At 47.5% G+C, this 27923-nt stretch overlaps 1 protein-coding gene across 1 annotated transcript; it reads left to right on the top strand.

Annotated features, from left to right (window-relative positions):
• Nucleotides 1–3349: 3349 nt before the first annotated feature.
• Nucleotides 3350–27923, top strand: LOC311312868 (integrin alpha-V-like; the record flags this gene model as incomplete). The annotated part of the gene is made up of 30 exons (XM_084442876.1): nt 3350–3513; nt 3831–3961; nt 6438–6526; nt 6837–6951; nt 7529–7590; nt 8462–8507; nt 9690–9812; nt 10776–10820; nt 11350–11393; nt 13060–13116; nt 13596–13648; nt 14060–14265; nt 15066–15257; nt 15422–15467; nt 16063–16170; nt 16313–16368; nt 17535–17689; nt 18265–18402; nt 18495–18562; nt 18904–19051; nt 20061–20153; nt 20553–20632; nt 21656–21736; nt 21976–22081; nt 22195–22353; nt 24071–24229; nt 24328–24441; nt 24539–24646; nt 25102–25224; nt 27828–27923. The coding sequence occupies 30 exons, from the start codon at nt 3350–3352 to the stop codon at nt 27921–27923; spliced, it is 3165 nt and encodes a 1054-aa protein (XP_084299002.1).

Genomic DNA, 27923 nt, shown 5'->3' on the forward strand with positions numbered 1-27923 from the left:
GTCCATACGTACAGGGTTGAAAATTGGTTGGCACACCAGGAAATACACAGAGATGATAATGTGCAGTAAAGGACATGACTCATGTTAAATCTACTCATATTGTAGGTGATGTAGGACAATGACATGGGTACCAACGGAACAGTGATAGACAGATAAAAGCCATAGTAGTTGCCAAAAAAAGGGAAGTCCAAGGCATATGTTCTTAAACATTAAAAGCCTTTAATATTGTATATGGCCAGTTCATAATGAACAAACAGACCAACATGTTTCGGCCATGCAAAGCCTTCATCAGGGTGTGACGTCACGTGAGTGTGACATCTCATCCTGATAAAGGCCTTGCATGGCCGAAACATGTAGGTCTGTATATTAAATATATATAAATATATATATATACTAGTTGTATATTAAAGGCTTTTTATTTCTAAGAAGAGTTGCCTTGGACTTCTCTATTTTGCATTCCATTTGATTGTTCTTCATCAGGGTGCAACGTTTTACCAGAGGGCGACATTTACCAGAATAATCACGCAGTAAAGTGAGAGAGAAGAGGGTGGCCCTGTGATCTCCTCTAACCTAGAAAGAGTTAACACTGTAATAATGGTAGATTAATTTTCCATTGTTACTTCCATCCATTTTCTGAAGTTGTCCACCATAGCTAAAGCCTTTGAGAAACCATGTTGTGTTAAATGTTTACCCTATGCTGTGTGCACTGTTGTTCCATCTAATGTTCTAGTATTCCACCCTGTTTACTGCATGTTTATAGTATACTTAAGTTTCACCAACTACAGTAGCTAAACACAACAGCTAGTTGTCCTGTGAAATCAAGGTGTCCAATTAGTGGAGAGATTCCTGTCACCACCATGTTTTTTGCAGCTACTGTAGATGCTTCTCACCCTGAGTCACTGTGGTTCTCACTGTGTCTGATAGGAGTTGGCCACCAAGGGGCATCTTTGTTTTGTCTTGTGCCCCTTTGGTCTCACAGGTTGGTACAGTAGGTGCTAAATTGATGTCAAGGGGATGAGGACTAATGACCTGATGAGCAAATAAGGTTGTTTGTATGTTTACGTTCTCAGAACAAGTGTTCATGTGCCGCATTGGGGTATTAGTTATCAGGACAGTTTGTCTAATTAAACCCAAGTTGTCCAGTTCGGCAGTTTTCAAAGGAAAAAGGGCAAATGTTTTGCAGGTAGCTGGGTATTCTCTTTGGGAAAACGTAAGCATTTGGTCATTGGAATCAAGACAAAATTACAAATAACATGAGTAGAAATATGTTACAGTACATTAATATGTGGGAGGTGTTAATAATGCAGAGAATATAATAATAATTGTATTTATACAGCACTTTCAATCAAAGTGCTTTACAGAGCAGCTGTATCAACTTGTTTTGAATTATATGCTTATTAGTTAGTCAGCTGACAGCAGCCAGACAGCAGCGTCCACTGGGCCATACAGTAATTATCAGTGTTGATCTCAGGACACGCTCCAGCAGAGGTGGACTTATTGCCGCTCATTACAGTAGCCTTGCATCACCTGGGGGACACTGCCTGTGCCTGTAGTCATTTAACTGTTACCACAATAAAACAAGTTAATGATGATATTCTCTAAACTGTTTGAAAAACTAAAATAGGTGGTACTGTAGTAGCAATAATGATAATAAATTGCATTTTGTACATCACATTTAAAGATACTCAAATAAACGTTACTTCAAATACTAGCTGCAGCCAATAAGACAATGGGAGTTGACCATACCATCAAATAAAACCCTGTGCTCTCCAAGCAGAGCTACTGTATACAATAGGCCTTTAGTAGCCTCTAGGCCTGGCCCTAAAATGAACCTGAGCCCACCTACCTCCGACCCTAGCCTAAACCTTAACCCTATTATGCCTAGCCCTAACCTGAACACAAACCCTAGAAACAATGTTAATAGAAAACAGTAGGACACACCAAGTAGATTAGTCACAATGTCACTATGAAACTTGGAGTTGCTAATAAATTAGTTGTTTCATGAGAATTTAGATAGTTTAGAAGTTCTAAAGGAAATTTATATATGTATGTACATATGTATGTATGTATGTATGTATGGATGGATGGATGGATGTTTGTATGTATGGATGCATGTATGCATGCATGTATGTATGTATGTATGTATGTATGTATGTATGTATGTATGTATGCATGTATGTATGTATGTATGTATGTATGTATGTATGTATGTATGTATGTATAGTGCTTTTCAGTTTCTAGCTAACACAGTAGACAGCATTTCACAGGAGCTTGCTCAATCATCTCGTTAAGATTTTTTTTTACCATATTAATTCAAATGGGTGAACTGGTTTCTTGTATCCCTTGCATGTCAGGATCAGCATGCATCAGCGCCCATGGAGTATGGAAAGGGGCCCTAACCCCCTAACCTTTACTGGATCAGTGGGGCAAGAGGTGTAGACGTCAGTGGCGTGCTGTCATTCTGCCCGTCTCCAGACTCGATCAGGCCCATCAGCCACTCTTAATAGGGAACTGTTATGTTCTTTGTGTTGCGTATGTAGGCTAATCATACTATGTGGCTAGATGCCATTAGTGTCTAGCTGTTACTACACACACACACACACACACACACACACACACACACACACACACACACACACACACACACACAACACACACGTGCGACGCACGCACACAAACGCGCGCGCGCGCACACACACGCCCCTGGGTGTGAGACAAACATTCTTCAGAACATAGGCTAGCCTAGCCTACTTGTAGGCCTATTATTATCTCAATATAACTAAATACGGTATGAATGATAAAATATCCTGAGTTCTGACAGACTTTATGGATAATTTGACGTTAACTCTCTTGCTAATCTGTCCCTCGACCGGCCAGCCCAGCAGTAAATTGAACGGTAAAAATGCGATTTATTTTGTCGCAGGGTGCCAACAGGGATAGACTACAGAAGCAGTGTAGCCTATCCTGCTGATCCTAGCGGGTGGTGCTGATCCAAAGTATTTATACAGGAGCGTGTTAAACGCAGCAGAGACAGACTGCGATACACGCGCAGCTCTAGATGCGTCCCCGCCGAAGCGAGCGTCTATAATGTCTCGGAAATGTTAATGCGATTAGCCCAATTGAATACACGCGCTTGAACTAGACTTCCCTCTTACCGACTTGTAAAATGCTGGTGATGTAGGCTACGATATCTCTTACTTTCGGTTGCTTTGGTTGGCTTAGACGGGCATGAGTCAGTGGGGAAATCTCAGGGCATTACTAGAGTTTCGTCGAAGTTGAAGTAGGCTGGGCCAAAGTCTGTAGTTTCACATAGCCTACTTTTCGTTTCTCCTTACTGTGCGTGGTCGGGATGGAAGGACCGCGGAGACTTTGTATATCGCTGGCACTGATCTTTGTTTGTTTGAAACACTCTGTTTCATTCAATCTCGACGCTGATAACCCTTCTGTGTTTTCTGGACCGCAGGGGAGCTATTTTGGATTTTCTGTTGATTTTTTCAAGCCAGATGGCAAACAGTAAGTGCTTAGGGTAGGCTATAAGTATTGTAAAAAATTAAAATGAATAAAAGCCTAAACGCGCAGGGTGCTTGCTTTTAGGCCTACACGTATGGGAAGTGTATTCCTCAAACTCGCTCTAGACATCAATATGGATAACAATTTCACAAATTGAAAATGCCTTTCCTTGTCAATCCTTTATCACTCTATTTCTTTTTCCTTGTTTTTTTGTTTTTTTTTACAGTGTAATAGGCGACTATTAGTGTGAGTGTAGGCTTTGTCACTGGCCTACCGCTCTATGCTACTGTGAGTGTTTGTGAATGTGCTGTGTCGCCCAGGTCCGACGTCCTGGTGGGGGCTCCCAGGGCCAACACCTCTGCACCCTCCTCCGTGGTGGAGAGGGGAGCCGTTTACAGCTGCCCCTGGAAGAACTCCGCTGCCTGCCAACAAGTAGAGTTCGACAACAGCGGTGAGTCTGGAACTCTACTGATGAGGGTCACTGGCTCTAGAACACTGGTAGGGTCAATATAGCTCTAGAACGCTGGTGAGTAGTCACTGGCTGTAGAACACTGGTAGGATCACTAGTAGCTCTAGGAAGCTGGTGAGTAGGGTCACTAGTTCTAGAACGCTAGTTAGTAGCCTAGGGTCACTGGCTCTAGAACACTGGTAGGGTCACTATCTCTAGAACCCTGGGGAGTAGGGTCACTCTGGTGAGTATACTGTTACTATAGCTCTAGAATGCTGGTGAGTAGGGTCACAAGCTCTAGAACTCAGGTGAGGAAGGTCACTATCTAGAACACTGCTGAGTAGTATAAGGTCACTATCTAGAACACTGCTGAGTATAGGGTCACTATCTTGAACACAGGTGTGTTGGCAGATGAACATTGATAGCTCTGGGACACTGGTGTAGCCTAAGACATTGGCCAGTGAGAGTCGCGTGAGGTGCAGGATATAGGCTATAGAGAGAGCTGTATTTCATAGAGAGGCCGGGGTGGCGGTCGTGCCTGGGCTCATCCAGGAATGCAGAGACAGGAGAGGTGCAGACATGCTCAGCGATGGGATACACAGAACCACAGCTTCACCTAGTATGGCGACACAGCAGAGGACCAGGATGAACTAACTCACTTCCTATAGCCAAGCCTACACACCCACTCGCTCACTTATTACAGACGTATGCTGATTCATTATGTGACAGTAAATCCAGCATGAATCATTGCGTTTGTGCTGAGCTTGTTCTGACAGCACTGCGCCCTGCCCAGTAGCGCAGACAGAGGGGCTCGGTGGCTACAGGATGACAGACCCTAGCAACAGCCTTGATTGCTTTCTCAAGACCTCTCAGTCACGCCGAGGCTGTCAGAACCAGAGGGACTTTGGGTAAACAGATAGACCAAGGGACACAGTTGGAACTGTACAGCCGGCTAGGTTAGTTCCCTCTGGTGTTATAACCACCCTGGCCTCATTAAACATCTGTCTGAGTCAAACTTGTGCACTTTTTTTTTGGGGGGGGTGGAGTACAGATTGTTGATGCTTTTAGCCGGGTTGAAATACGGCCTCCGAGATGAGAACCCTACCTCTAACCCTAGTTTTAGAAAGTCTGTTAAACCTGTTCGTGAATTAGACAGTAACAAAACCCCACCGAAAAGTCACTGCAAAATTCATACTATATTGGCATTTTGTATCTGTACCCGGCCTCATGGCTCATACTGTGTACAGAGTGTTTTCTCTTTAGCCCTGTTTTATTGTTGTCCTCGGAGGCCTGCTGCAGGCAGGGCCTGTGGTCTGTTGTGTTGTTACAGTAATGGCCAACGGTCACAAGGGCTCTCTTTGTGCTGCCGGCTGACCTATGAACTGCAAGGGCAGGCTGATACAGCCTGGATTAGTGAGGGATACTGAGTTTAAGAATGTACTGGAATTAGAGTGCGTGTGCTTGTGCGTGTGTGTGTGTGTGTGTGTGCGCGCTCAGATTATTCTCTGTTACTCCCTCATGGCCCGAGGCCGGCCTTGTTCTCCTGCCCACATGATGCCCAGTCATGCCAGGAGCCCCAGCCAGCTGTAACCAGTCTGACCGGGGCATGACGGCACCGTGGTGAGGGTCTCCGGGTTCGTGGGCGAGCCTCTTAGGGAGACTGGTGTGGTGTGATGATACAGTAACAGAGTTATTACTTCCTCATATCGCAATACGCAATACTTATCTGTTCCTCTTTCTTTTGCCCCCCCCCCACCACCACCACCACCACCCCCACTCCTAGAGTGTGTTATTCCATTCCTAGTGTGAGGCTGTAACACTCTAATTATCTCGAGCCTGCGGGCGCTTTGCTGTGCTCCGCTCTGTCTGCACACGCTGGGCCGCTACACACACTAGCGGTATGGTGCCATGGTATGTCTGATCACAGCTCTGACAGTACGGACATCGATCTGACCACCTCAGCCCATTTTGAACTCTCTAAAAGAGAGACCTTGATAGCGATACCCCCTTAGTTATTACGTTACCAGTGGCTTCACAGGACCCTGATCTGGTAGCGCTCGTAGCGCTACGGCTAGCTCCTGGAGGCTTGGGCTGGGTCGTCTCGCATAGCCGGACCTTTATCTCCACACTTAGACGCAACTCTGCCTTTACGCGCTGGAGAAAGGTCTGGCTGGACTCATTACTGTACCATTCGGAGATAGGGGGGTTAAAAAAATGTTGTGTTTCTTTATACCGATCACAATCGTCTTTGGCGGAGCGGTTGCTAGGTTGTTGTTGTCTCACGTAGTCTGGATTGGCCAACCACATGAATCAGCGCCACTGATTGGGCAGTAATAAACGAATGACAAGGCTTATCCCCAAAGCCTACATCCGTTGAGTCAGACCAGGGTTGGTGTTACTGCCAGGTGCTGGTTGGTTTGACCAGGGGGAGCTGTGTGGTCACAGGGGTTCTCATCCTCACACTGTTGTCTCCCTCCAGACGACCGCATGTTGACCGGGGTTCAGATGGAGTTCAAGTCCAACCAGTGGTTCGGAGCCTCAGTTCGCTCCGATGGAGAGCATATCCTGGTGAGACGCACTTATACACACACTCGCTCACTCACTCACTCACTCACTCACTTGCTCGCTCGCTCATTCACCCACTCGCTTGCTCATTCGCTCGCTCGCTCACTCACTCACTCACTCACTCACTCACTCACTCACACACACACACACACACACACACACACACACTCATGCAGAAACTCAGTCAAGATTATGAATGCAACCACCCCCCCCACGCACGCCACACCTAAACAGCCACACACACACACACACACACACACACACACACACACACACGGTATGGCTGAGGCGTTGTGTGTTTGTGTGTAACCAGGCGTGCGCCCCGCTCTACCAGTGGAGCACGATGGGCCAGTCTGAGCGAGAGCCTGTTGGAACCTGCTTCTTAAAGAAGGGAGCGGATGTGGTGGAGTACTCTCCCTGTCGCTCCAGTAAGTATACCGGCCCACCCCCATCCACCCCCGTGTCGCTCCAGTAAGTAGACTGACCCACCCCCACCCACCCCTGTGTCGCTCCAGTAAGTAGACTGGCCCACCCCCACCCACCCCCGTGTCGCTCCAGAAAGTAGACTGGCCCATCCCCACCCAACCCCGTGTCGCTCCAGTAAGTAGACCCCCCCCCCCACTCTCTGTTTTTTCAATAAGGATTCAGGAGCTGTTGTAGGATACAAGGGGCCAACCTTTGCTCAATGAATTGATACATGCTGTCTGTCGGGGTGGAAACTTTGTATCTCAAAAATGTCAAGTTTTCAAAATGTTAAAAAGAACATTCCAATTTCAATGTTATTGAAAATGAAATTACATACGTATGATGAGCTGTTTAGAATACATTTAATTGGGTCACATGGCTGGGAGGTGTACAGGGGCTGTAAAGGGTAGACCAAGCTTTCAATTGATGTAAAAAAAAAAAAAAAAAAAACACTTAAAAACAAACAAAAAAAATCACCAAAATGGAGATAGGAGGTTTCCACCCGACAGCGACGACTTGCTGTTTGTTTTGTGTGCTCAGACGCCGGCTCCCCGGAGGGCCAGGGGTTCTGCCAGGCTGGCTTCAGCGCCGACTTCGTCAAGGTGGGCAACCGCGCAGCCTGGGCTAAAAGTACCGCCCAACTCCTCCCTGTGTGTCACACTTCATTCTACAGCAGAGAGTTTGGATATTTGATTCTGATTGGCTAGCAGCCGTTGTAAAATACCCACGGCTGCGACCACATAACAATTAGTATTAATGCGCCGTCAGTCTAATTGACGACGCTATTGATAGTATCAAGCGGTAGGCTACTATGCTTTGCATAGCAACCACTCGCAGCAACCTCGCCTTTTATTAATTACTGTACATCTGTGTTTACCTACTGTAGGTATCCTATTACAAAAACACACTCATCAGTCCGACTCCAACACTTCCACACCCCTACCAGCAAAAAGGAGTGCTCTGGAGAACTGTTTTAATAACTGCACCATAGCTGGAAATGTTCAAACAAACGTGAAACACCCGAATTATGCCTACTGTATATAGGCTTATGTGAACAAGGCGTACCCAAATAGGCGAGATAGCCTATCTTGCCTGGCAACCATTTAACTCAGAACTATAGCCTATCGCGGAAGATTATGTAAATACAAAAATGATAAGGATGATCGGTAAATAAAGGATTGAATGTTACTACTGTGTGTTTTTTGTGAATATATCCGTTGTAGAAAAGCAATTGACCACTTGAGGCAGTGGGTTACACAGGATTTTACAACAGCTACAGCAGCTACAGCTATTGCGTCAGGCCTAACAACGCCCGTAGCTGTGGTAAAATCCTGTGTAACCCACTGCCTCTCGTGGTCAATTGCTTAACTTAATGATGCGCTGTCTGCTTTCTAAACGGAGCGTTCTGCCCTGGCCCGTGCTCCCAGGATGTCCCAGGATGTAAACAGGCTTCTCTTCTCTCCTCTCTGGCAGAACAACAGAGTGGTGGTCGGAGGCCCAGGCAGCTTCTACTGGCAAGGTCAGGCCTCGCCGAGAAGGTCACACACACACACACGCACACACACGATGCCCTCCATGTCTGAGTGTTGCTGCACCAGGCCTTCCTCTGGTAGAAAATGGAACAAGGTGCGCTGAGGAAGGCCATGTGGCTGAAACGTCCATTCTCTGTCTGCCTGTGCGCCTTGAGAAATTATTAAATTATCCTAAAAGTGGAACTAGGGCCTGGGGAGTTCCTAATGGAACCTGGCCGGCGAGTCGGGCCTCAACAGGCAGCTGTGTGTGTGTGTGTGTGTGTGTGTGTGTGTGTGTGTGTGTGTGTGTGTGTGTGTGTGTGTGTGTGTGTGTGTGTGTGTGTGTGTGTGTGTGTGTGTGTGTGTGTGTGTGCGCGCGCGTGCGTGCGTGCGTGCGTGCGCGTGCGCGCGTGTGTGTGTGTGTGCGTGCGTGTGATTGGTTGTACATGATTCCTGTGGTTTCTGGACGGTTTGCTGCATACTGTTTGAGGGTGAAAAAAAAGCAAACACAGCTCTTTTCTACTTGGCAGGACAGAGCACGGTGTTGATACCCCAGCACAGCGCTGCTCACATTAGAGGTGCAGAGCTTTGTTCATACCGGTAACTGCTAACGCAGACGGTAAAGCTCACGCGTGTCAGGTCTCTCTCTCTCTCTCTCTCTCTCTCTCTCTCTCTCTTTATCTATATATCTACCTGTCGAATATGTCTGACGATGTTGTGTTGCTGAAACAGGAAAGAGTCTACATCAGAGAAATAAGATGCAGATTATTGCCAAATCATTCTTTTATGTCAACAGTCAACACAGCTTCGGAGGTTTCTGTGAGCAGCTCACACAAACGTATTGGCAGCCGGTTACTCAGTTCTCCAGGGTCTTCAGGGAGGTACAATGTGATGTTGCGAGGCGGGCAGTTTATTTATTTACTTATTTATTTATTTACTTATTTATTTATCTATCTATCAGCCTTGTCCTTCATGTGATTCTATTCGATAGTCTCCAAATGTTTTATGCATCTGAGAGACAAGGGTACTTTTTGTCTGTGTCCATAACAGAATATAGAGGAAAAACACAGGGCTCTGATCATAATCATTATCATACAGTGATTCTGAAGTGCTGTGTGTGTTTGTGTGTGTGTGTGTGCGTGTGTGCGTGCGTGTGTGCGTGCGCACGTCCATGTGTGCTCTCTCTGCAGGCCAGCTGATCTCGGACGATATCTCGGAGATCATTGGCAGGTTCAGCAATCAGTACTACACCCCCTACAGCAACACGCGGACCACAAAGTCGGCCAGCGCAGCCTACGATGACAGCTACCTGGGTGAGCCCAGCTGGCAGCCAGCTAGCCGTCTGAAGCCATGTTTACACACCATGTGCATAAGCAGCATGAATACACAAATGGGTGATCCTGCGTTCTTGCGTCTGGAAAATATGTGTAGCCCCTCACCCAAGTACCCAGGATGAAAAGGGTTTACTCAGGCCGTAGCTAGGGAGGTGTGAGCAGCTATCACACTACTACTATTACTACTTCTACTACTATGGCCCTCAACTCTGGAATTCACTTCCAGAAAACATTAGAGCCATTAACACTGTCATATTGTGTGAAAGTGAAACTTAAAACACATATTTTTATTTCTGCTTTTATCTAGGGTGACTGCTTTAAAGAGAGTCCCTGGTTTTGTTTAGGGTGACTGCTTTAAAGAGAGTCCCTGGTTTTGTTTAGGGTGACTGCTTTAAAGAGAGTCCCTGGTTTTGTTTAGGGTGACTACTTTAAAGAGAGTCCCTGATTTGTGGTTATATGTTTTTCTTTTCTAATATAAAAAAAAATGTATATATTTATATTAAATTAAATTAATAATTAATCAAATTGAAAAAGTGCTGTACAAATAGATTATTATTATTAGTAGTAGTATTATTATTACTGTTGTGGCGTTCTCTAATGCTACGTTCACACCGGGCGCGGTGAGAAAATTCATGCCGCCCAGTTGGCCCCAATCTCGCCGCGGGCGAATGTCGCCACGCAGCGAATCCTGGCTGTCAGATTCGCCTGATTCGCGCTGCCCGTGCCGCCCACCGCCCAGTTCACGCAAATTGTATGTTGTTGACTTGCTATGTAAACTCGCCGCGTGGCTGGAAAAATTTGCGCCCGGTGTGAACACCGCATTAGACATCCTCCAGGCTCAAGAGCACCCCTAGAGGAAAATCCTCTCCATACAAACAGCTGTTAGTGTGCTGCTGAAGTGTTAGGTGCTGCTGAAGTGTTAGTGTGCTGTGTTCCTCACAGGTTATTCTCTGACTGTCGGGGACTTCAACGATGATGGAGATGATGGTAAGACTGACAAGAGGCTCGCAGCTTACTGGGCCCTTAATTCATTCATACATATATTAATTCATCCATCCATCCATCCATCCATCCATCCATCCATCCATCCATCCATCCATCCATCCATCCATCCATCCATCCATCCATCCATCCATCCATCCATCCATCCATCCATCCATCCATCCATCCATCCATCCATCCATCCATCCATCCATCCATCCATCCATCCATCCATCCATCCATCCATCCATCCATCCATCCATCCATCCATCCATCCATCCATCCATCCATCCATCCATCCATCCATCCATCCATCAATTCTTTCTTTCTTTCTTTCTTTCTTTCTTTCTTTCTTTCTTTCTTTCTTTCTTTCTTTCTTTCTTTCTTTCTTTCTTTCTTTCTTTCTTTCTTTCTTTCTTTCTTTCTTTCTTTCTTTCTTTCTTTCTTTCTTTCTTTCTTTCTTTCTTTCGCTAACATGTTAGTGATCCTTAAATGCAGACTAGGGGCTGATACAGCTTTCTATCTTCCCTTCCAGATTATGTCACTGGTGTTCCTCGAGGAGACAAGGCCCTTGGCTATGTAAGTTCAACTGCTGTGTTGTGTCTGTGGTACTATTTGTACCCTATGTACAGTAAGTGTTACGGTTGTGCCTTTGGTACTAGTTCTACCATATGTCAGTGTAACTGTTGTGCCTGTGGTACTAGTTCTACCCTATGTCATTGTAACTGTTGTGTCTGTAGTACTAGTTCTACCCTATGTCAATGTAACTGTTGTGTCTATACAGTAGATACAGTACAGGTATTGGATACAGGTACGTCTGAATGGTGGTCAAAGGGCGACACTGATCTACTCCAAACTGCTCAAAAGCACATTGCTATGAAGAGTTAAAGGACAATGCTCGTTTTTGACAACCTGGACCTTATTTACGATATATTATAAGACGTTTAACTCACCGAGATCACTTTGGTGTAGTTCGGAGGCCTGTAGAAGAAATGTAAAATCCAGCGCGAGCCAGTATATCCATGTAATGGCGGTGGTGGGGGCACCGAGAATGCAGTTTCTAAAAATCTATTTTCTGCCGCGAAACGGTTGTTTTCATCAATCTGTCTTTATGAATCGCTAGTTGTGCTTACATAGAGGGTAGTCCTCTTGTGGTTTTTCACATGCCTCTGTAATATGATCTTTAGAAACATCTTTAGACACGAAATAGCTTCCTCACTTGCTCCAGCACGCATGCGCACACCGCCATTACATGGATGTACTGGCTCGCGCTGGATTTTACATTTCTTCTACATGCCTCCGAACTACACCAAAGTGATCTCGGTGAGTCAAACGTCTTATAATATGTCGTAAATAAGGTCCAGGTTGTCAAAAACGAGCATTGTCCTTTAAGAGAGGAATTTATGCTTCCAAACAATTACTTTTTTAGATACCTACAATTAAGGAACTTCTTAACAAAACAAGGAATGGGATGAGATCTTGGAGCCTCCTCCAGTTGAAGAGTTCTTGATAAATGTGCAAATAGGAAATGAGGATAAGAAAGTTATAGGTAACGAGGGTGGCGTCAGCTTCTCTGGGCAGACTGTGGGTCTGGTCCTCTCAGGAGAGGGACTGGAATGTAGATGAGGGGTCTCTGGAGCACACAGGCAGTTCAAGACATTTTATTAGGTGCAGATAAAAGACTAACACTTCCATGTTAGTTACATCTTCATCAGAGTCACAGTGAGAACAGAGGCAGCGGTGGCACTTCTAGGTGAAATATTTGGCGCTAGTACAGTTGGAGCATTGAGCACAATTACCATCTGTTAAAACCCTGGGGTGGGTTGGGGAGCCAGGTCGAAGGGGAACGGGAGATTTTCATGTCCGAGTGGACGAGGCAGTCTCTTGGGATACAATAGCGCCTAAAGGAGAAAAGAGGAGGTTCAGCAGTGAATCCTGGTAACGTGAGAGACCGCCTGAGAGACCGAATGCTGTCAGGCCGACTGTCCGAGGAAAAGGCGAATAGGGCCAGATACCCAGATACGGAGAATTGCTCATTTGTGTGTTAGATGGTGCTGTAGCATGGCGGTGTAGCTCTAGTACGGTGCAGTGTAGTAAGGAGTTATACTATGGTATTTTCTGGTATATGAACAGTGTGTAGTAAGGAGTTATACTATGGAATTTTCTGGTATATAAACAGTGTGTAGTAAGGAATTATACTATGGTATTTTCTGGTATATAAACAGTGCGGTGTTTTATGTTGCAGGTGAATATCTTCAATGGCAAGAACATGGAGTCCATGGTCAACTTCACCGGGACACAGGTCAGCTATGGCAATCAACTCACCACAGAAGAAGAGTCAAGAGAACGGGCATGCCACACAGACAGACAGACAGACAGACAGACAGACAGACAGGCACATCTGTGGTGTATCAGCTTCTGAGGGCCTTTGTTCAATCTATGAACTCTGATTCTCCTTGGTCCACATGGCTCTACTCTCTCACACCCCTTAAGACCGGGACCAATCAGGGTCCTTCCTCTGGTGTCATGTGATCAGGGTGTGCCAGGGGCCTACAGTGGCTTAGCGGGGACACATAACCGTGGCCCAGGCCTCAATGGTATGTGTTTACAAGGCTGCAGTTTGTGTCCTACACCGACACCACATCTGGAAACCACACTCTGCCGCGCCAGCACAAGGACTGAGGAGAGCAGGAGGGAGGAGGAAGAGCAACCACTGTCGATGACAATAACAATGTGTAACCACCTCTCTCTTTCTCTCACTCTCTCTCTCTCTCTCTCCAGATGGCTGCCTACTTTGGCCACTCTGTAGCTGCCACTGACGTCAACAACGATGGGTGAGTCCCTCTCAGAATGACCATGCCCCCTAGTCTGACTCAACGGATGTAGGTTTTGGGGATCAGCCTTGTTATTATTTTATTACTGTCCAATCAGATCTGAATCCCGGCCCAATCAGATTCAACCCAGACCACAAGATAAAAACAACAACTAGCAACTGCTCTGCACAAGACGATTGGAATTGGTTTATAGAAATACAGTGTCCTCCCCCCATATCCACAAAAGACCTTTCTCCAGCGCTGGCACAGTGTAAATGAAGTGTGGAGAAAGGCCTGGCCTGGCTATGCAAGACTATACAACCCCTGGACCCCTGACCCTGTCTCTCTGTCTCCATATCTCTCTCTCTCTCTCTCTCTCTCTCTCTCTCTCTCTCTCTCTCTCTCTCTCTCCCTCCCTCCCCACACTCCTAGAATGATGGACCTGTTGGTGGGGGCTCCTCTCTTCGTGGAGCGGGGGTCCGACGGGAAGCTCCGGGAGGTGGGCCAGGTGTCGGTCTACATGGGGAGGGGGGGCTTCTCCTTCCACCCTCCCCAGAGGCTGAAGGGGGGAGAGGTCTACGCCCGCTACGGCAGCGCCATCTCTGCCCTGGGGGACCTGGACATGGACGGATACAACGGTAGGAGGAGCCTGACGTAACCGGCCCGGGTTGAGCTCCTTAACCTCTCAACCTTTAGGGCTGTTTTGTTGATGACATAGTGATTACTCTCTATCTCACCCCCTCTCCCTCTCTCACTCTCTCTCTCTGTCTGTACTCTCCCTCTCCCCCCCCCCCTCACTCTCTCTCTCTCTCTGTACTCTCCCTCTCACCCCCTCTCCCTCTCTTTCTCTCTCTCTCTCTGTACTCTCCCCCTCTCTCTGTCTCTCTGTACTCTCCCTCTCTCTGTACTCTCCCCCTCTCTGTACTCTCCCCCTCCCTGTACTCTCTTCCTCTCTCTCTCTCTCTCTCTCTCACTCTCTCTCTCCCTCCCTCTCTCTCTTTCTCTGTACTCTCTCCCTCTCTCTCTCTCTGTACTCTCCCTCTCTCTGTACTCTCCCCCTCCCTGTACTCTCTTCCTCTCTCTCTCTCTCTCTCTCTCACTCTCCCTCCCTCTCTCTCTTTCTCTGTACTCTCTCCCTCTCTCTCTGTACTCTCCCTCTCTGTACTCTCCCTCTCTCTCTCTCTCTGTACTCTCCCCCTCTCTGTACTCTCTTTCTCTCTCTCTCTCTCTCTCTCACTCTCTCTCTCCCTCCCTCTCTCTCTTTCTCTGTACTCTCTCCCTCTCTCTCTCTCTCTCTCTCTGTACTCTCTCCCTCTCTCTCTCTCTCTCTCTCTGTACTCTCCCTCTCTGTACTCTCTTCCTCTCTCTCTCTCTCTCTCTCTCTCTCTCTCTCTCTCTGTACTCTCCCCCTCACCCCCCTCCCCCGCTCCCCCCACAGACGTGGCCATCTCTGCCCCGTATGGAGGCCCCCAGCACCAGGGCCTGGTGTACATTCACAGCGGGCGGCCCAGGGGTCCGGATCCGGCCCCCTCCCAGGTGCTGGAGGGACGCTGGGCCTCGTCCTACATGCCCCCCAGCTTCGGTTACGCCATAAAAGGCGGCACCGACATCGACCAGAACGGCTACCCGGGTACGTGAAGGGCACAGGCAAACAAAAACAGACCGCGGGGTGCAGACGCAGACCCCGACGGGCTGCCCTGTATAAAGCCGGTCTGTGGTTCACACTCAGCAGTACCCTAACTGTGCTGCTATAAAGTGCTGATGTGTGTGTGTGTGTCTCCCTCTCTCTTACAGACTTGCTGGTGGGAGTGTTTGGAGCTGACAAAGTTGCACTTTACAGGTACTGTACCCCCCCTCCCCCTGACGCATGCGCGCGCCCACACACACACACACACACACACACCCCTGCCTGTATAATATGTCTTTGATCTAGGGTACACACACGGCACACACAGCCCATGTGGTTAATAAGCAGACCACCTGAGACATGAAAGGCCTCCTGCGTCCCTATAAACCTCTCCCACTGGGCTGAGCTGTTTAGACAGAGCTACCAAAATGGCCGCTCTCCCAACACTGGCCCCTGTATTAAAATGGCTGCTCTCCCAACACTGGCCCCTGTCCTAAAATGGCTGCTCTCCTCAACACCGGCCCCTGTCTTAAAATGGCTGCTCTCCTCAACACTGGCCCCTGTCTTAAAATGGCTGCTCTCCTCTACACTGGCCACTGTCTTAAAATGGCTGCTCTCCTCAACATCGGCCCCTGTCTTAAAATGGCTGCTCTCCTCAACACTGGCCCCTGTCTTAAAATGAGCCTTTCTCTCCCCAAGGTCATCTCTAACCTAGCGTTACTGTACATGATGGGCGGATGCACAAGAATGTTCTCTGCTGCCACCGGTCCTCTCCGGGCGCTGCGTCACCTGTCCCTCTGTCCCCCAGGGCTCGTCCAGTCATCAGCGTCAACGCCACGCTGGACATCAGTCCCCAGATACTCAACCCTGAGGACCGCAGCTGCACTCTGTCCGACACCAACACCCCGGTGTCCTGGTAATACACACACGAGCAGAAAGGCACACACACACACAGAAGCAGAAACACACACACACATAATGTACACAGCAAATGACGCGGTAATGTTCAGTCAGTGATGTGAGATGTGTTGTGCTGTTGTGTGTGTTTCTGCATCCAGTTTCAAAATCAAGTACTGTCTGGAAGTCGGAGGGAAAGGAGCCCCAGCCTCCCTCGGTAAAACACACGTTGGCTTTTGACGTTTTTCTTTGATGATGTTTCTTGTCTGTTAGTCTGCGTTGTGTTTTCAATAATTTCAATAAGGTTGCAGCATCACTCAGCTAATACCACATCTAGTCCGGTCTTCTTTCAAACGAAGAATGTCCAACACAGGATTTGGAGCGGCGAAAACACTGATTTATTGTACAAGTTTCAGCATACAGAGTTCATGGAATAGACACCTGCCCTAAGTCTGTCTACTCCCTCGGTAGAGAAGTGTCTGTCTGCCATGTTCAGAGCCAAATCAGTGTTCCAAGGCCAAAATGCCCCTTAAATACTGTTTTCCTGCCTGCGTATCCAGAGTTGGCCTCTTAGCATGGCCCTTCTGCTAGGCCCAGTTGGCACAACAGCTCCTGTATGTTTATATACAGTCTGCAGTCTGCTGATTGAATGGGGTAGAGCCCTTTACAGACAGCGGCTGTCACACTCATTACTTGAAATGGTTTCCTTATCTCACACTGGTGTGACATATGTCCTGTTCACTGCACATCCTGTTTTCCTCAGACACACACACACACACACACAGAGTGGGTATCCGGCTCCTCTGTGGCTCTTTGATCTGTGTGTGTGTGTGTGTTTAATCATTAGCAGACCATGCTTGCCCTGTAAGACCACAGACATTGCTCTTAGTTCATTACCTCTGTTCCCTTCTGGCCTTTGAACTTTACAACCTCTGCCCCCTCCTGAACCTCCCCACTGCCTGTCTGTCTCTCCCTCCCTCCGTCCCTCTCTCCCTCTTTCTCTCTCTCCCTCCCCCTCTCTCTCTCTCCCTCTCTCTTCCTCTCTCTCTCTCCCTCCCTCCCTCCCTCTCTATCTATCACTCTCCCTCTCTCTCTCCCTCCCTCTCTCTCCCTCTCTCTCTCCCTCCCTCCCTCTCTCTCTATCTCTCTCTCCCTCCCTCTCTCTCTCCCCCCTCCCTCTCTCTCTCCCTCCCTCTCCTCTCTCCCCCCCTCCCTCCCTCTCTCCCCCCCTCCCTCCCTCTCTCTCTCCCCCCCCTCTCTCTCTTTCTCTCCCTCCCTCTCCCTCTCTCTCTCCCCCCCTCCCTCTCTCTCCATCCCTCCCTCTCTCTCTCCCCCCTCCCTCTCTCCCCCCCCTCTCTCCCTCTCTGTCTCTCTCTCTCTCAGGGTTCCAGGTGGAGCTGGTCCTGGACAGACTCAAACACAAGGGGGTGACGAAGCGCGCTCTCTTCCTCCAGAGCCGCATGTCTCAGTTCAGCAGCAACATGACGGTGGCCAACCGGAGAGGAGCGACCTGCGGAGAGCAGCTCGTCTTCCTCAGGGTCAGTAGCAGCTTGTCTTCCTCAGGGTCAGTAGCAGCTCGTCTTCCTCAGGGTCAGTAGTAGCTCATCTTCCTCAGGGTCAGTAGCAGCTCGTCTTCCTCAGGGTCAGTAGCAGCTCGTCTTCCTCAGGGTCAGTAGAACCGCCGGCGCCATGGCGGAACCTTCTCCGTGTTCAGGGTTCTACTACCGAGGCGTGTGGCTGAAACGTGTCGCTTTTTAAAAAGGCTTGACTCTGTTGATGTTATTTGGATTAAATGCTTAAATCTCTGCATGTCGGCCTTTAAAAAAAATAACCGTCAGAGTAACTGTTTGATATATATATATATATTGGAAATACATACCGCAACAAAATCGCGTAAAAACGTAAAAGTGGCGTCACCGGACATGTTTGCCCTTTAAAGATCCCATCTTCGGTGTAGGGAAACGGCTACACCGAGGGTAGTTTTAAAAAGGCCTACCACAGAATTTAAGCGTTTAATCCAAACAATATCAACTGAAACAAGCGTGACTGTGCCCCTTCAATGGAAGAAAGTGCTGCTCTGGACGTCGAGAGACTAATGTTTCCACCCCCCCAGGATGAGTCGGAGTTCAGGGACAAGATCACCCCTATCGCTGTGTTCATGGAGTTCAGCCTGGACTACCAGAAGGCGGCCGATAACACCGGCCTCAAGCCCATTCTGGACCAGGCGGCGCCGTCTAACCTCACCAAGCAGGTGTGTGTGTGCGTGTGTGTGTGTGTGTGTGTGTGTGTGTGTGTGTGTGTGTGTGTGTGAGTTGTGTGTTAACCTGCAAATGTGTTAACCAGGCCCACATTTTGCTGGACTGCGGTGAGGACAACATCTGTAAGCCTGACCTGCACCTGTCTGTCAAGAGGTGAGTGGTCAAGTGTGTGTGTATGTTTGTGTGTGTGAGAGAGAGAGAGAGAGTGTGTGTGTGAGAGAGAGAGAATGAGAGAGTGTGTGTGTGTGTGTGTGTGTGTGAGAGAGAGAGAGAGAGAGAGAGAGAGTGCATGTGTGTGTGTGTGTGTGTGTGTGTGTGTGTGTGTGAGAGTGTGTGCATGTGTATGTCTGTGTGTGTGTGTGTGTGTGTGTGTGTGTGTGAGAGAGAGAGAGAGCAAGAGAGAGAGAGAGAGAGTGTGTGTGTGTGAGAGAGAGAGTGATAGAGACAGAGTGTGTGTGTGTCATATCTCCCTGTGTGTCGTGGTGCTGTCCCAGTGACCAGCAGCAGATCTACATCGGTGATGACAACCCGCTGACCCTGGAGGTAGAGGCGGAGAACCGGGGGGAGGGGGCCTACGAGGCCGAGCTGCACGTCCTGCTGCCCCCCCAGGCACACTACACCAGCGTGGTCCGGGACAGCAAGGTACACACACACACTTTCTCTCTCTAGCTCAAGGAACACAGGCACACACAGGCACACAGACACACAAATACACACAGGCACACACGCGCGCGCGCACACACACACAGGGCCGTTGCTAGGAATTCTGGGCCCCCTTAAAGAATTTTGGTGTGGGCCCCTACCCCTCCAACTTTTCGTCACCACTTTTTTTCAACCCCTGTAGCTATAGCTGTCTAGTTAATGGTAGCTAACGTTAGCTAGCAGCTAGCTAACCAGATCGAGTTGTTACCAGAATGTAAGCTTACTAGTGTTAGCTACCTAGCTTAGCACTTTCTTCACACACTAGGCTAACGGCTCTCGTTGTCATGGTTAATGTGAGACCGCGGGCAACTTACCGACCGTCTCACATAGCTACTCTCACCTTTCTTGTGGAAAAAATTGCTTATCTGGGCTCCCGCTCTGCTGCCTTTTCTCCTGGCCTCTCTCTCCACTCTTTTCTGGTGCCCGGATTTATGTTTGGCCATGATGTTTATGATTTAACGTTAGGCTTTAGTGCTAGTATTTGACAGCCAGCCGGTATAGTGACGTTAATGTCAAAAGAGGTGAGACTTGCCAGCGTGAACCATGGCATGGACCAAACCATTTAAGAAGGGGGATATTGCTCAGGAAATTAAAAGTTTTTTCATCTGTATTGCATTATTTGTGGCTTAATTTGAATTCTGATGCAGCATTAGTGACTGATCTACATGCAGAATAATTTCGTCATAGAAAGAGGGACCTCTTTTTTTGTGGGTCCTTATAATCATCATCACCTTTCACCGCTAAACAACGGCCCTGCACACACACACACACACACAGGCATACAGGCGTACAAACACACACAGGCACACACACACACATGCATGTGCACACACACATAGGTGCATACTGCACGCACATACACGCACACACGCACGCACACGCACCACCAGGAAGAGACATGCCGATGATGGTGCGGTCGTCCAGCAGTGTGTGTTGCTGTCTCCTGCAGACGCTGTCCAAACTGTCGTGCGCCTACAAGACCGACAACCAGACCAGACTGGTGGTGTGTGACCTGGGCAACCCCATGAAGGGGGGAACTAAGGTAGGTGACACACACACACACACACACACACACACACACACACACAGACGAGATAGGCAGTGGCAGGGCGCCAAATGGCTGAGGGGCACCAAGAAGGAAAAAAAGTGATGTGAATCCTTGACGTGCCCTTCATAACTTATTTGTAATTTGTTATTATTACAGATAATTTGTATTTGTAATAATAAAAGTGTTACACCTGTTGTCGTGCGTTGACTTGGTGGGCCAGGGATGGACAGACAGGCATGGGGTGGGGGGGTGGGGTGGGGGGGGCTAGGGCTGAAACTTGCCAATGTGCTACGACAGGCACGGCACACATGCACACAGTAGAGGTAATGTCCTCTCTTCATTCTGTGTTCTGATTGGTGGTCCTGACACTTAAGCTGTGCTTGTATTGGTCAGGTGCTGGCAGGACTGACCTTCAGTGTTCACCAGCTGTCAGAACAGGACACGTATGTCAAGTTCGACCTGAAGATTGTCAGGTAAGGCTGCTCTCCTATTGGCTGTGGTACCAGGTAAAGCTGCTCTCCTATTGGCTCTGGTACCAGGTAAGGCTGCTCTCCTATTGGCTCTGGTAACGGGTAAGGCTGCTCTCCTATTGGCTCTGGTACCAGGTAAGGCTGCTCTCCTATTGGCTCTGGTACCAGGTAAGGCTGCTCTCCTATTGGCTCTGGTACCAGGTAACTTGACAGTAAAGCTGAATCCCAAATCGCGCACTTAGGCGAAAGTGCAGAGCACTCGCGGCCTTGTGGCCTTACATGCGCGTTCCCGCTAAGTCCACAAGGGCTCAGGGTAGTTCCAAAACGGAATTGCTAGGTCCACAAGTGCGCCACGCCGCCATTTTGCGCACTGTAACCGCACTTACCGAAAGTCCGCAATTTCACGGACTTAGGAGCAGAAAATACCCCCAGCCCACCGCGTCTCATGTGACACAGTGCTTGAGTGCATCCGAGTCATGATCCGAGTGCATCACACATAAATGATGACATTTGCAGATAACACAACATTTATCTTGAAATCCACATGCTGCAAACATATCCCACCCAACCTAATTTTTGAATTATTATTAAATTAAAACAGACGTCAATCGGTCAATTTGCAGAGCTGAAGGGAGCGTCAGAGCAGCCTCTGCGTCGGAGGAACGCGGCAGCCAATGAAAACGAAGTGGGAGGGGCATTGAGCGAAACTGGGAGTGCTGTCCCATTTAATTCACGGCCCTGCACCCTCTGGCCCTTCCAGCTGACGTCAATTAAGTGCTCAGGCCTCAGGCCACAAGTGCGAGGGGCCGCAAGTGCGGTTTGCGCACTCAGATTGGGATTCAGCTTAATTGTCACTAATGTGAAGAAGATCTCTCTCTATTTCTCTCTTTCTCAATATCTCTCTCGCTCTCTCTCTCTGTCTACATGGAGCAGTGCTTCCACCATGTGGACATTTATATAATATCATGCATCAATATCTGCCATTTGTGTAATTTTAATGCTGTGACTCTGCTCCTTGCGTTGCAGCTCCAACCAGTTCAACAGCAGCAGTGCTGTGGTGTCCAGTATTACCCAGCTGGCTGTCCTGGCCAGGGTGGAGATCAGAGGGTAGGTCAGCCTCGTCCTGAACCTGCCCTGAAACAGCAGAACGCTGTCCTAGCGTATCGATGCTTCAGTCCCCCCTCCCCTGATCCAGTCTGGCCCTGTACCAACCCTCTCCTCTCTTCTCTCCTGTCCTCTCCTCTATACTCCTCTCCTGTCCTCTCCTGTCCTGTCCTCTCCTGTCCTCTCCTCTATTCTCCTGTCCTGTCCTGTCCTCTCCTCTCCTGTCCTCTCCTGTCCCGCAGGATGTCGGCTCCTAACCAGGTGTTCCTGCCCCTGACTAACTGGCAGCCCCGGGACCCGCCGGTGGTGGGAGACGACATCGGCCCTGAGATCCAGCACGTCTATGAGGTCTGACTCTCTCTCACAGACATCCACACCACGTCTCCTGGTCCAGTCGAGCTGACGCTGTGTGTGTGTGTGTGTGTGTGTGTGTGTGTGTGTGTGTGTGTGTGTGTGTGCAGTTGCGTAACGGAGGCCCCAGCACGTTCAGCAAGGCGGTGTTGGATGTCGAGTGGCCCTACAGGTTCAACAACGGCTCCCTGCTCTACATCACCGAGTACAAGGTGGACGGGCCCATGAACTGCTCTACGGACGTGGAGATCAACCCTCTCAACGTGTCTGTACGTAGGACGCACACACACACACAAACACCCTGGTTCCCAGTGACCTTTTGGGAAACCTCTCTGCTGACATGAAGATCAACCCTCTGTGTGTCTGTACTGGACGTACAGTAGGACACACACACACACACACACACACACACACGGTCTCCCCCCCAAAGCCACGCCATTCTGGAGCCGCACCAGGCTGTTGTCGCAATTCAATTTCATATTGTCCTGTAAATACTACTTTAAATATGTGTTAATGCCATTGAAATAGCCGAATGCGTTAAATTGTTTCTAGGGATGCGTTAATCCGGCCCTTCCAACATTGAGTTCATATCAAATGAACGTTGGATAGTTCTGTAAATTGCTTATTCCTTCAACCATAAACAGAAGCTGGAAATCCTATTTCCTTGCCAAAAAAACAAAAACAAATTATTATTCTGTTTTACTAAGATTAAGTACTATTAATTGTTTATAGTGTGATGCAAATGTGTGTGCTTGTCAATTGTTTATTTATTTAAATAATTATTATTAATTTAAATATTTAGATATTTAATATCTGTGAAAGCCCCTGATTTGTTTGCATTTTATGGTATGCTATTGCTGTGAGTCATTCCGAGTAGGCTACTGTATGCTGATATTTGCCGACACTACAGACACTGGAAATAGCGTATCTAATGCGTGGGCGTAGACATCTGTTGTTTTACAATATGTATTTACAGGGAAATTTTGAATTAGAAAATAATGTGATGGCGCAGCCACACACTGTAGAGGCTATTTCATTCTAATAAAAAGTTCAAATCCTTTAATAACTTTTTTTTCTGTTTAGTAGATTGTTTGATTCATTGATTTAAAACAAACAAGTCTCATTTCAGTTTTCTGTAAAATCATTAAAGTCGTACAGAAATGAAAAAAGCATCAAATAATTGGTCATAGTGTTCACCTATTCAACAATGTATGCCCAAAAAATTACAAAATTCTACTTTTGTTGTAATCTTATATCAAAGTATATAATGTCTTACTTCCTGGAAAACGGTAGGTCACGTGCAATTACGACAACAGGTACCTTTAGATTTTAGGCCAATAATCTCACGACATCCACCCGTCAATCAACGCTATCCTTCTATCGAATCTGTCTAAAGTTCTTAAAACCTGTCCACTTGTCAATGTTCCAATCAAATTCCTCTAAACATATGTCCCACCCTCATAGCTTGTTTGTGTCGGAAATACGTCAAACTACGGAAGTTAGATGAACTCAAACGTCCGTTACTGTGCGACTTTAATGTGTCAAAAGCATGGCGCTGGAACAGACAGTCGCAGGGATAACTGGGTTGCGGTGTTGCCGTGGCGCTGCTTTGACCCTAACCCCCCCCCCACACACACACACACACACACACACAAAGGTCCCCAGTGACCTTTTGGGAGAGAATTTCACTCAAGATCCTGCAAGCTGGGTGGTTTCGCAGAGTCAAGGTTGAGTTAGAGCTGGATATTAGGTTGAAGATGAAATGCAGCTATCGGTTAATAGTTAAGTTTAGCCTAAAAACGAGTGGTTATGGATGGTTATGGTTAGGGTTAGTTTAAGCTTATGGTTAGGCTCACAACTTTTTGTTGACTCAGGAGATGGGTTAGCACACACACACACACACACACACACACACACCCTCTTGTGTTCTAGAACCCAGTATATCTATCTGTGTTCTAGAACCCAGTATGTCCGTTTGTGTTCTAGAACCCAATATCAGCAGAGAACAACGGTACTACGGGCTCCAGCGGAGACAGAACCGATGGGAGGATCCGCAACCACGTCCACCGCCGAGAGCTGGAACGCAAGAACCGCGACCGCCGAGACTTGGAGCGCAAGGCCTCTGAGGGAGACGTGGAGACTCTGGTACTAGAACCTGAACCCTGATAACTATTGACCCCCACGCAATCATGTGTCTGCGTGTTTCTCTCTCACTGTTTCTGTGTGTGTTTGTGTGTGTCTAGGACTGCACCACGACCCAGTGCCTGAGGATTAGGTGCCAGGTGGGTCGAGTGGAGAGGGGCCAGAGGGCTATCCTGTTCATCCAGTCACGACTGGGCGTGGCCACGTTCCTCAAGGTGAGGCCCCTCCCCCCTTTTGTCCTACCCCTACCGGACACTCAGGGACAGATACAGTAGAATTCAACTGTGTGTGTGTGTGTGTGTGTGTGTCCAGGCGCAGAGGCAGAATCATACCTATGCTGTGCAATCTTCAGCCTCCTTCAGTGTGATAGAGATGCCGTACAAGAATCTGGTGTCTGAGCTACCCTCCAACTCCACCATGGTGAGAGAGACAGAGAGAGAGAGAGAGAGAGAGAGATGGATAGATGATGGATGGATGGATGGATGGATGGATGGATAGATGATGAATGGATAGTTGGAGGGATGGATGGACGGACGGACAGATAGATGAATGGAGGGACAGATGGATGGATGAACAGATGATGGATGGATAGATGAATAGACGGACGGATGGATGATGGATGGATAGATGATGGATGGATAGATGATGTATGGATAGATGGATGGATGGATGGATAGGTGATGGATGGATGGACGGACGGATGGACGGACGGATGGATGGATAGATGGATGGATGGACAGACAGGTGAATGGATGGATGGACGGACGGACGAACGGATGGATAGATGATGGGTGGATGGATGGATAGGTAAATGGATGGATGGATGGATGGATGAATGAATAGACGGACAGGTCCTAACTGTAAGCCGTGTCCAGGTGGAAGTGAGGGTGACCTGGGTAAATACCACGTCCCTCCAGTCTGTCCCTGGGTGGGTGGTGGCCCTGGCTGTGCTCGCTGGTCTGCTGCTGCTGGCACTCCTCATCTTCATCATGTACAAGGTCAGTCTCTCCTCCTCCTCACCACCAGGCACGAGAGAGAGAGGGAGAGGCTCTTGTCCAGCAGAAGACCCATCAAACACCTTGCCTATACAATACACAATAACAATTAACTCTGTACAATTGCATACATGAATTTTAATAATTCTATTATTATATTGGATGGAATAAGTACATGAGGGTAAATTTGATAGACTACTAGACTATCTAGACTGATAGAACAGGTGCATCTCAGAAAATGTGAATATTGTGATAAAGTCCATTATTTTCCGTAATTTAATTCAAACAGTGAAACTTTCATGTATTCTAGATCCATTACACAAAGTGAAATATTCCAAGCAGGGCTCTAAGCTAACATTTTTCACTAGGAGCACGTGTGCTCCTAAATGAAAAAAATTAGGAGCACAGAAAGAAATTTAGGAGCGCAACGAAAAACTTGAAATTTGTATTAGCATCACACACATTAGGCCTACTGCCAACAACAATAATAACCTGCTCACCATAGGAGCTCTCATCCTCTCCTACTATACTATTCCCACACACTTCATCAGGTGCATTGGTCCTAATGAAGACTATACTATTCCCACACACTTTATCATGTGCCTTGGTCCTAATGAAGACTATAGCCTACTATTCCCACACACTTCATCATGTGCAATTGGTCCTAATGAAGACTATACTATTCCCACACACTGCATCATGTGCATTGGTCCTAATGAAGACTATGGCCCAATCCCAATACCCCCCTTATCCCTAGCCCCTACCCCTACATTTTGCGCGTTCACGCGTAGGGTAGCCTAATGTGTCCCATTCCTTTTAGCTTCTAGGGCTAGAGAGCATATCGAGGGCTAGTGGACGTTCAAACAGCCCTCCAAAAGGAGGGTTTTCAGATGCTGACTTGAAACCGAGGGGTAGATGAAAATTCACACAATACTTTGCGAACTTAGGCAGGGATATGAAACATAGCTGCCGGTTCCGTGACAAAACGTGGGAAGAAAGCCCAATATCTTCAAGGTGTACCCTCCGTCCAATCGTTATTTCTCTTGACTCAGTAAAAAGGCAAAGCAAATTTACTGCTTTTTCGCTTTCTCTTCTTACGGTAAAAATTGGTAAACTGAACACGTGATAATCCGTTTTATCCTATACCGTTGTTTCCTTTTTTGCTTTCATGACAAGAGAATAGGATGCTCGGTTGTTTTATCCTTTTACCGTTATTTCCTTTTTGCTTTCATGACAAGAGAATAGGATGCTCGATTGTTGTTGATGTTTTCTCATATTGTCGTGTAACCCTTTCCTCCTCACTGCTTGAATTCATTCAGTTTGATCCTGTAACCGTTTTTGCTTTTTTGCTTTCATGAAGAGCGACAGCTATGCTTGATTGCCTTTCGTGGATCCTTTTCTGAAAGGTGCAGCCTATTAGCCTACTGCTTGATTGCTTTTTCTTTTTATGAAATCAAACACACGTCAATGGAATCAATCAAGCACGGGAGGGGGAGAGGGTGAATGGGAAGTTACACCCTTCACAAATAATCATTCAAAAATTGTAAAATCCGTGGAAAAGCTTAGTTTAATGTAGATGCAAAGGAACATGTCATTGGATTGTTATGATACGCATTTCAGGGGGAAAAAACGCTTTTTACGATGTCAACGGCATTTCATTGCATTTTGATGTGGATCCAAATTACTGGTAGGCTACGGTGCAATATTGAATCTAATCGAATCAATAGAACTTTGTGTAAGCAACGATTTTTTTGTGACAGTTGATTCGACTCCCCCCAGGCCTCACCGAATTTCTCTCTCCTTGGTTCCACTTTGCCGGGCAAAATACGATTGAATGGGCTTCATTTTGTTAACGTTACTGGCAGGGGCATTCGGCGTCTGCACAGTCGTATTTGAGTGAGGGCAGTTGAGCTGTCATCGCGCGTCATCACGAGAGTTCTGCGCGTTGCAGGTTGCAGTCGTGGGACTTGGGTGTGCGAAACTTTGACTCTAGTTTGATCCAATTTGCATGGATTTATTTTAGGCAAAAAATGCGAGTGAAATAGTTGAAAACAGTAGTCGCACAGTGTGCTCCTAAATGTTTTTTTCTGATCGCACAAAACTATTTTTAGTCGCAAATGCGAGTAAAATGGTCGCACCTTAGAGCCCTGCCAAGCCTTTTTTGTTTTAATATTTATGATTGCACAATATGTTCAGTATGTTCATTTATACACTCAATGGTCGGGGTCCCTTTTGCACAAATTACTGCATCAACGTGGAGCGTGGCAAATCAGCCTTGAAATATTTCACTACATGTGTAATTAATCTATAATAAGTAATAATAATATAAGTTTCACTTTTTGAATTAAATTACGGAAAATAATGAACTTTCCACAATATTCTAATTTTCTGAGCACCTGTAAATTGCCAGATTGGGAACCTTATAAAGTGTAGTTGCGTTCCTAGGACGGGAATCAGAAATCCATTAGTACTGATAAGATATTGCAAGAATTCCAATGTACCTGTACTGGTTACATATGGCAAATAAATCCTTCTATTAGATTCTAGAACAAGCCATTTGTGTTCCTCCAGTCTCTGATACTGCCCCCCCCCCCTCCCCTCCACAGATGGGCTTCTTCAAGCGCGTGCGCCCCCCCCAGGAGGACAGCACGGAGAAGGAGCAGCTACAGCCGCAGGACGCTGGGGACCGGGGCGCTGAATGA

This window comes from Borostomias antarcticus (assembly GCF_949987555.1).
Source record: "Borostomias antarcticus genome assembly, chromosome: 9".
NCBI classification, from domain to species: domain Eukaryota; kingdom Metazoa; phylum Chordata; class Actinopteri; order Stomiiformes; family Stomiidae; genus Borostomias; species Borostomias antarcticus.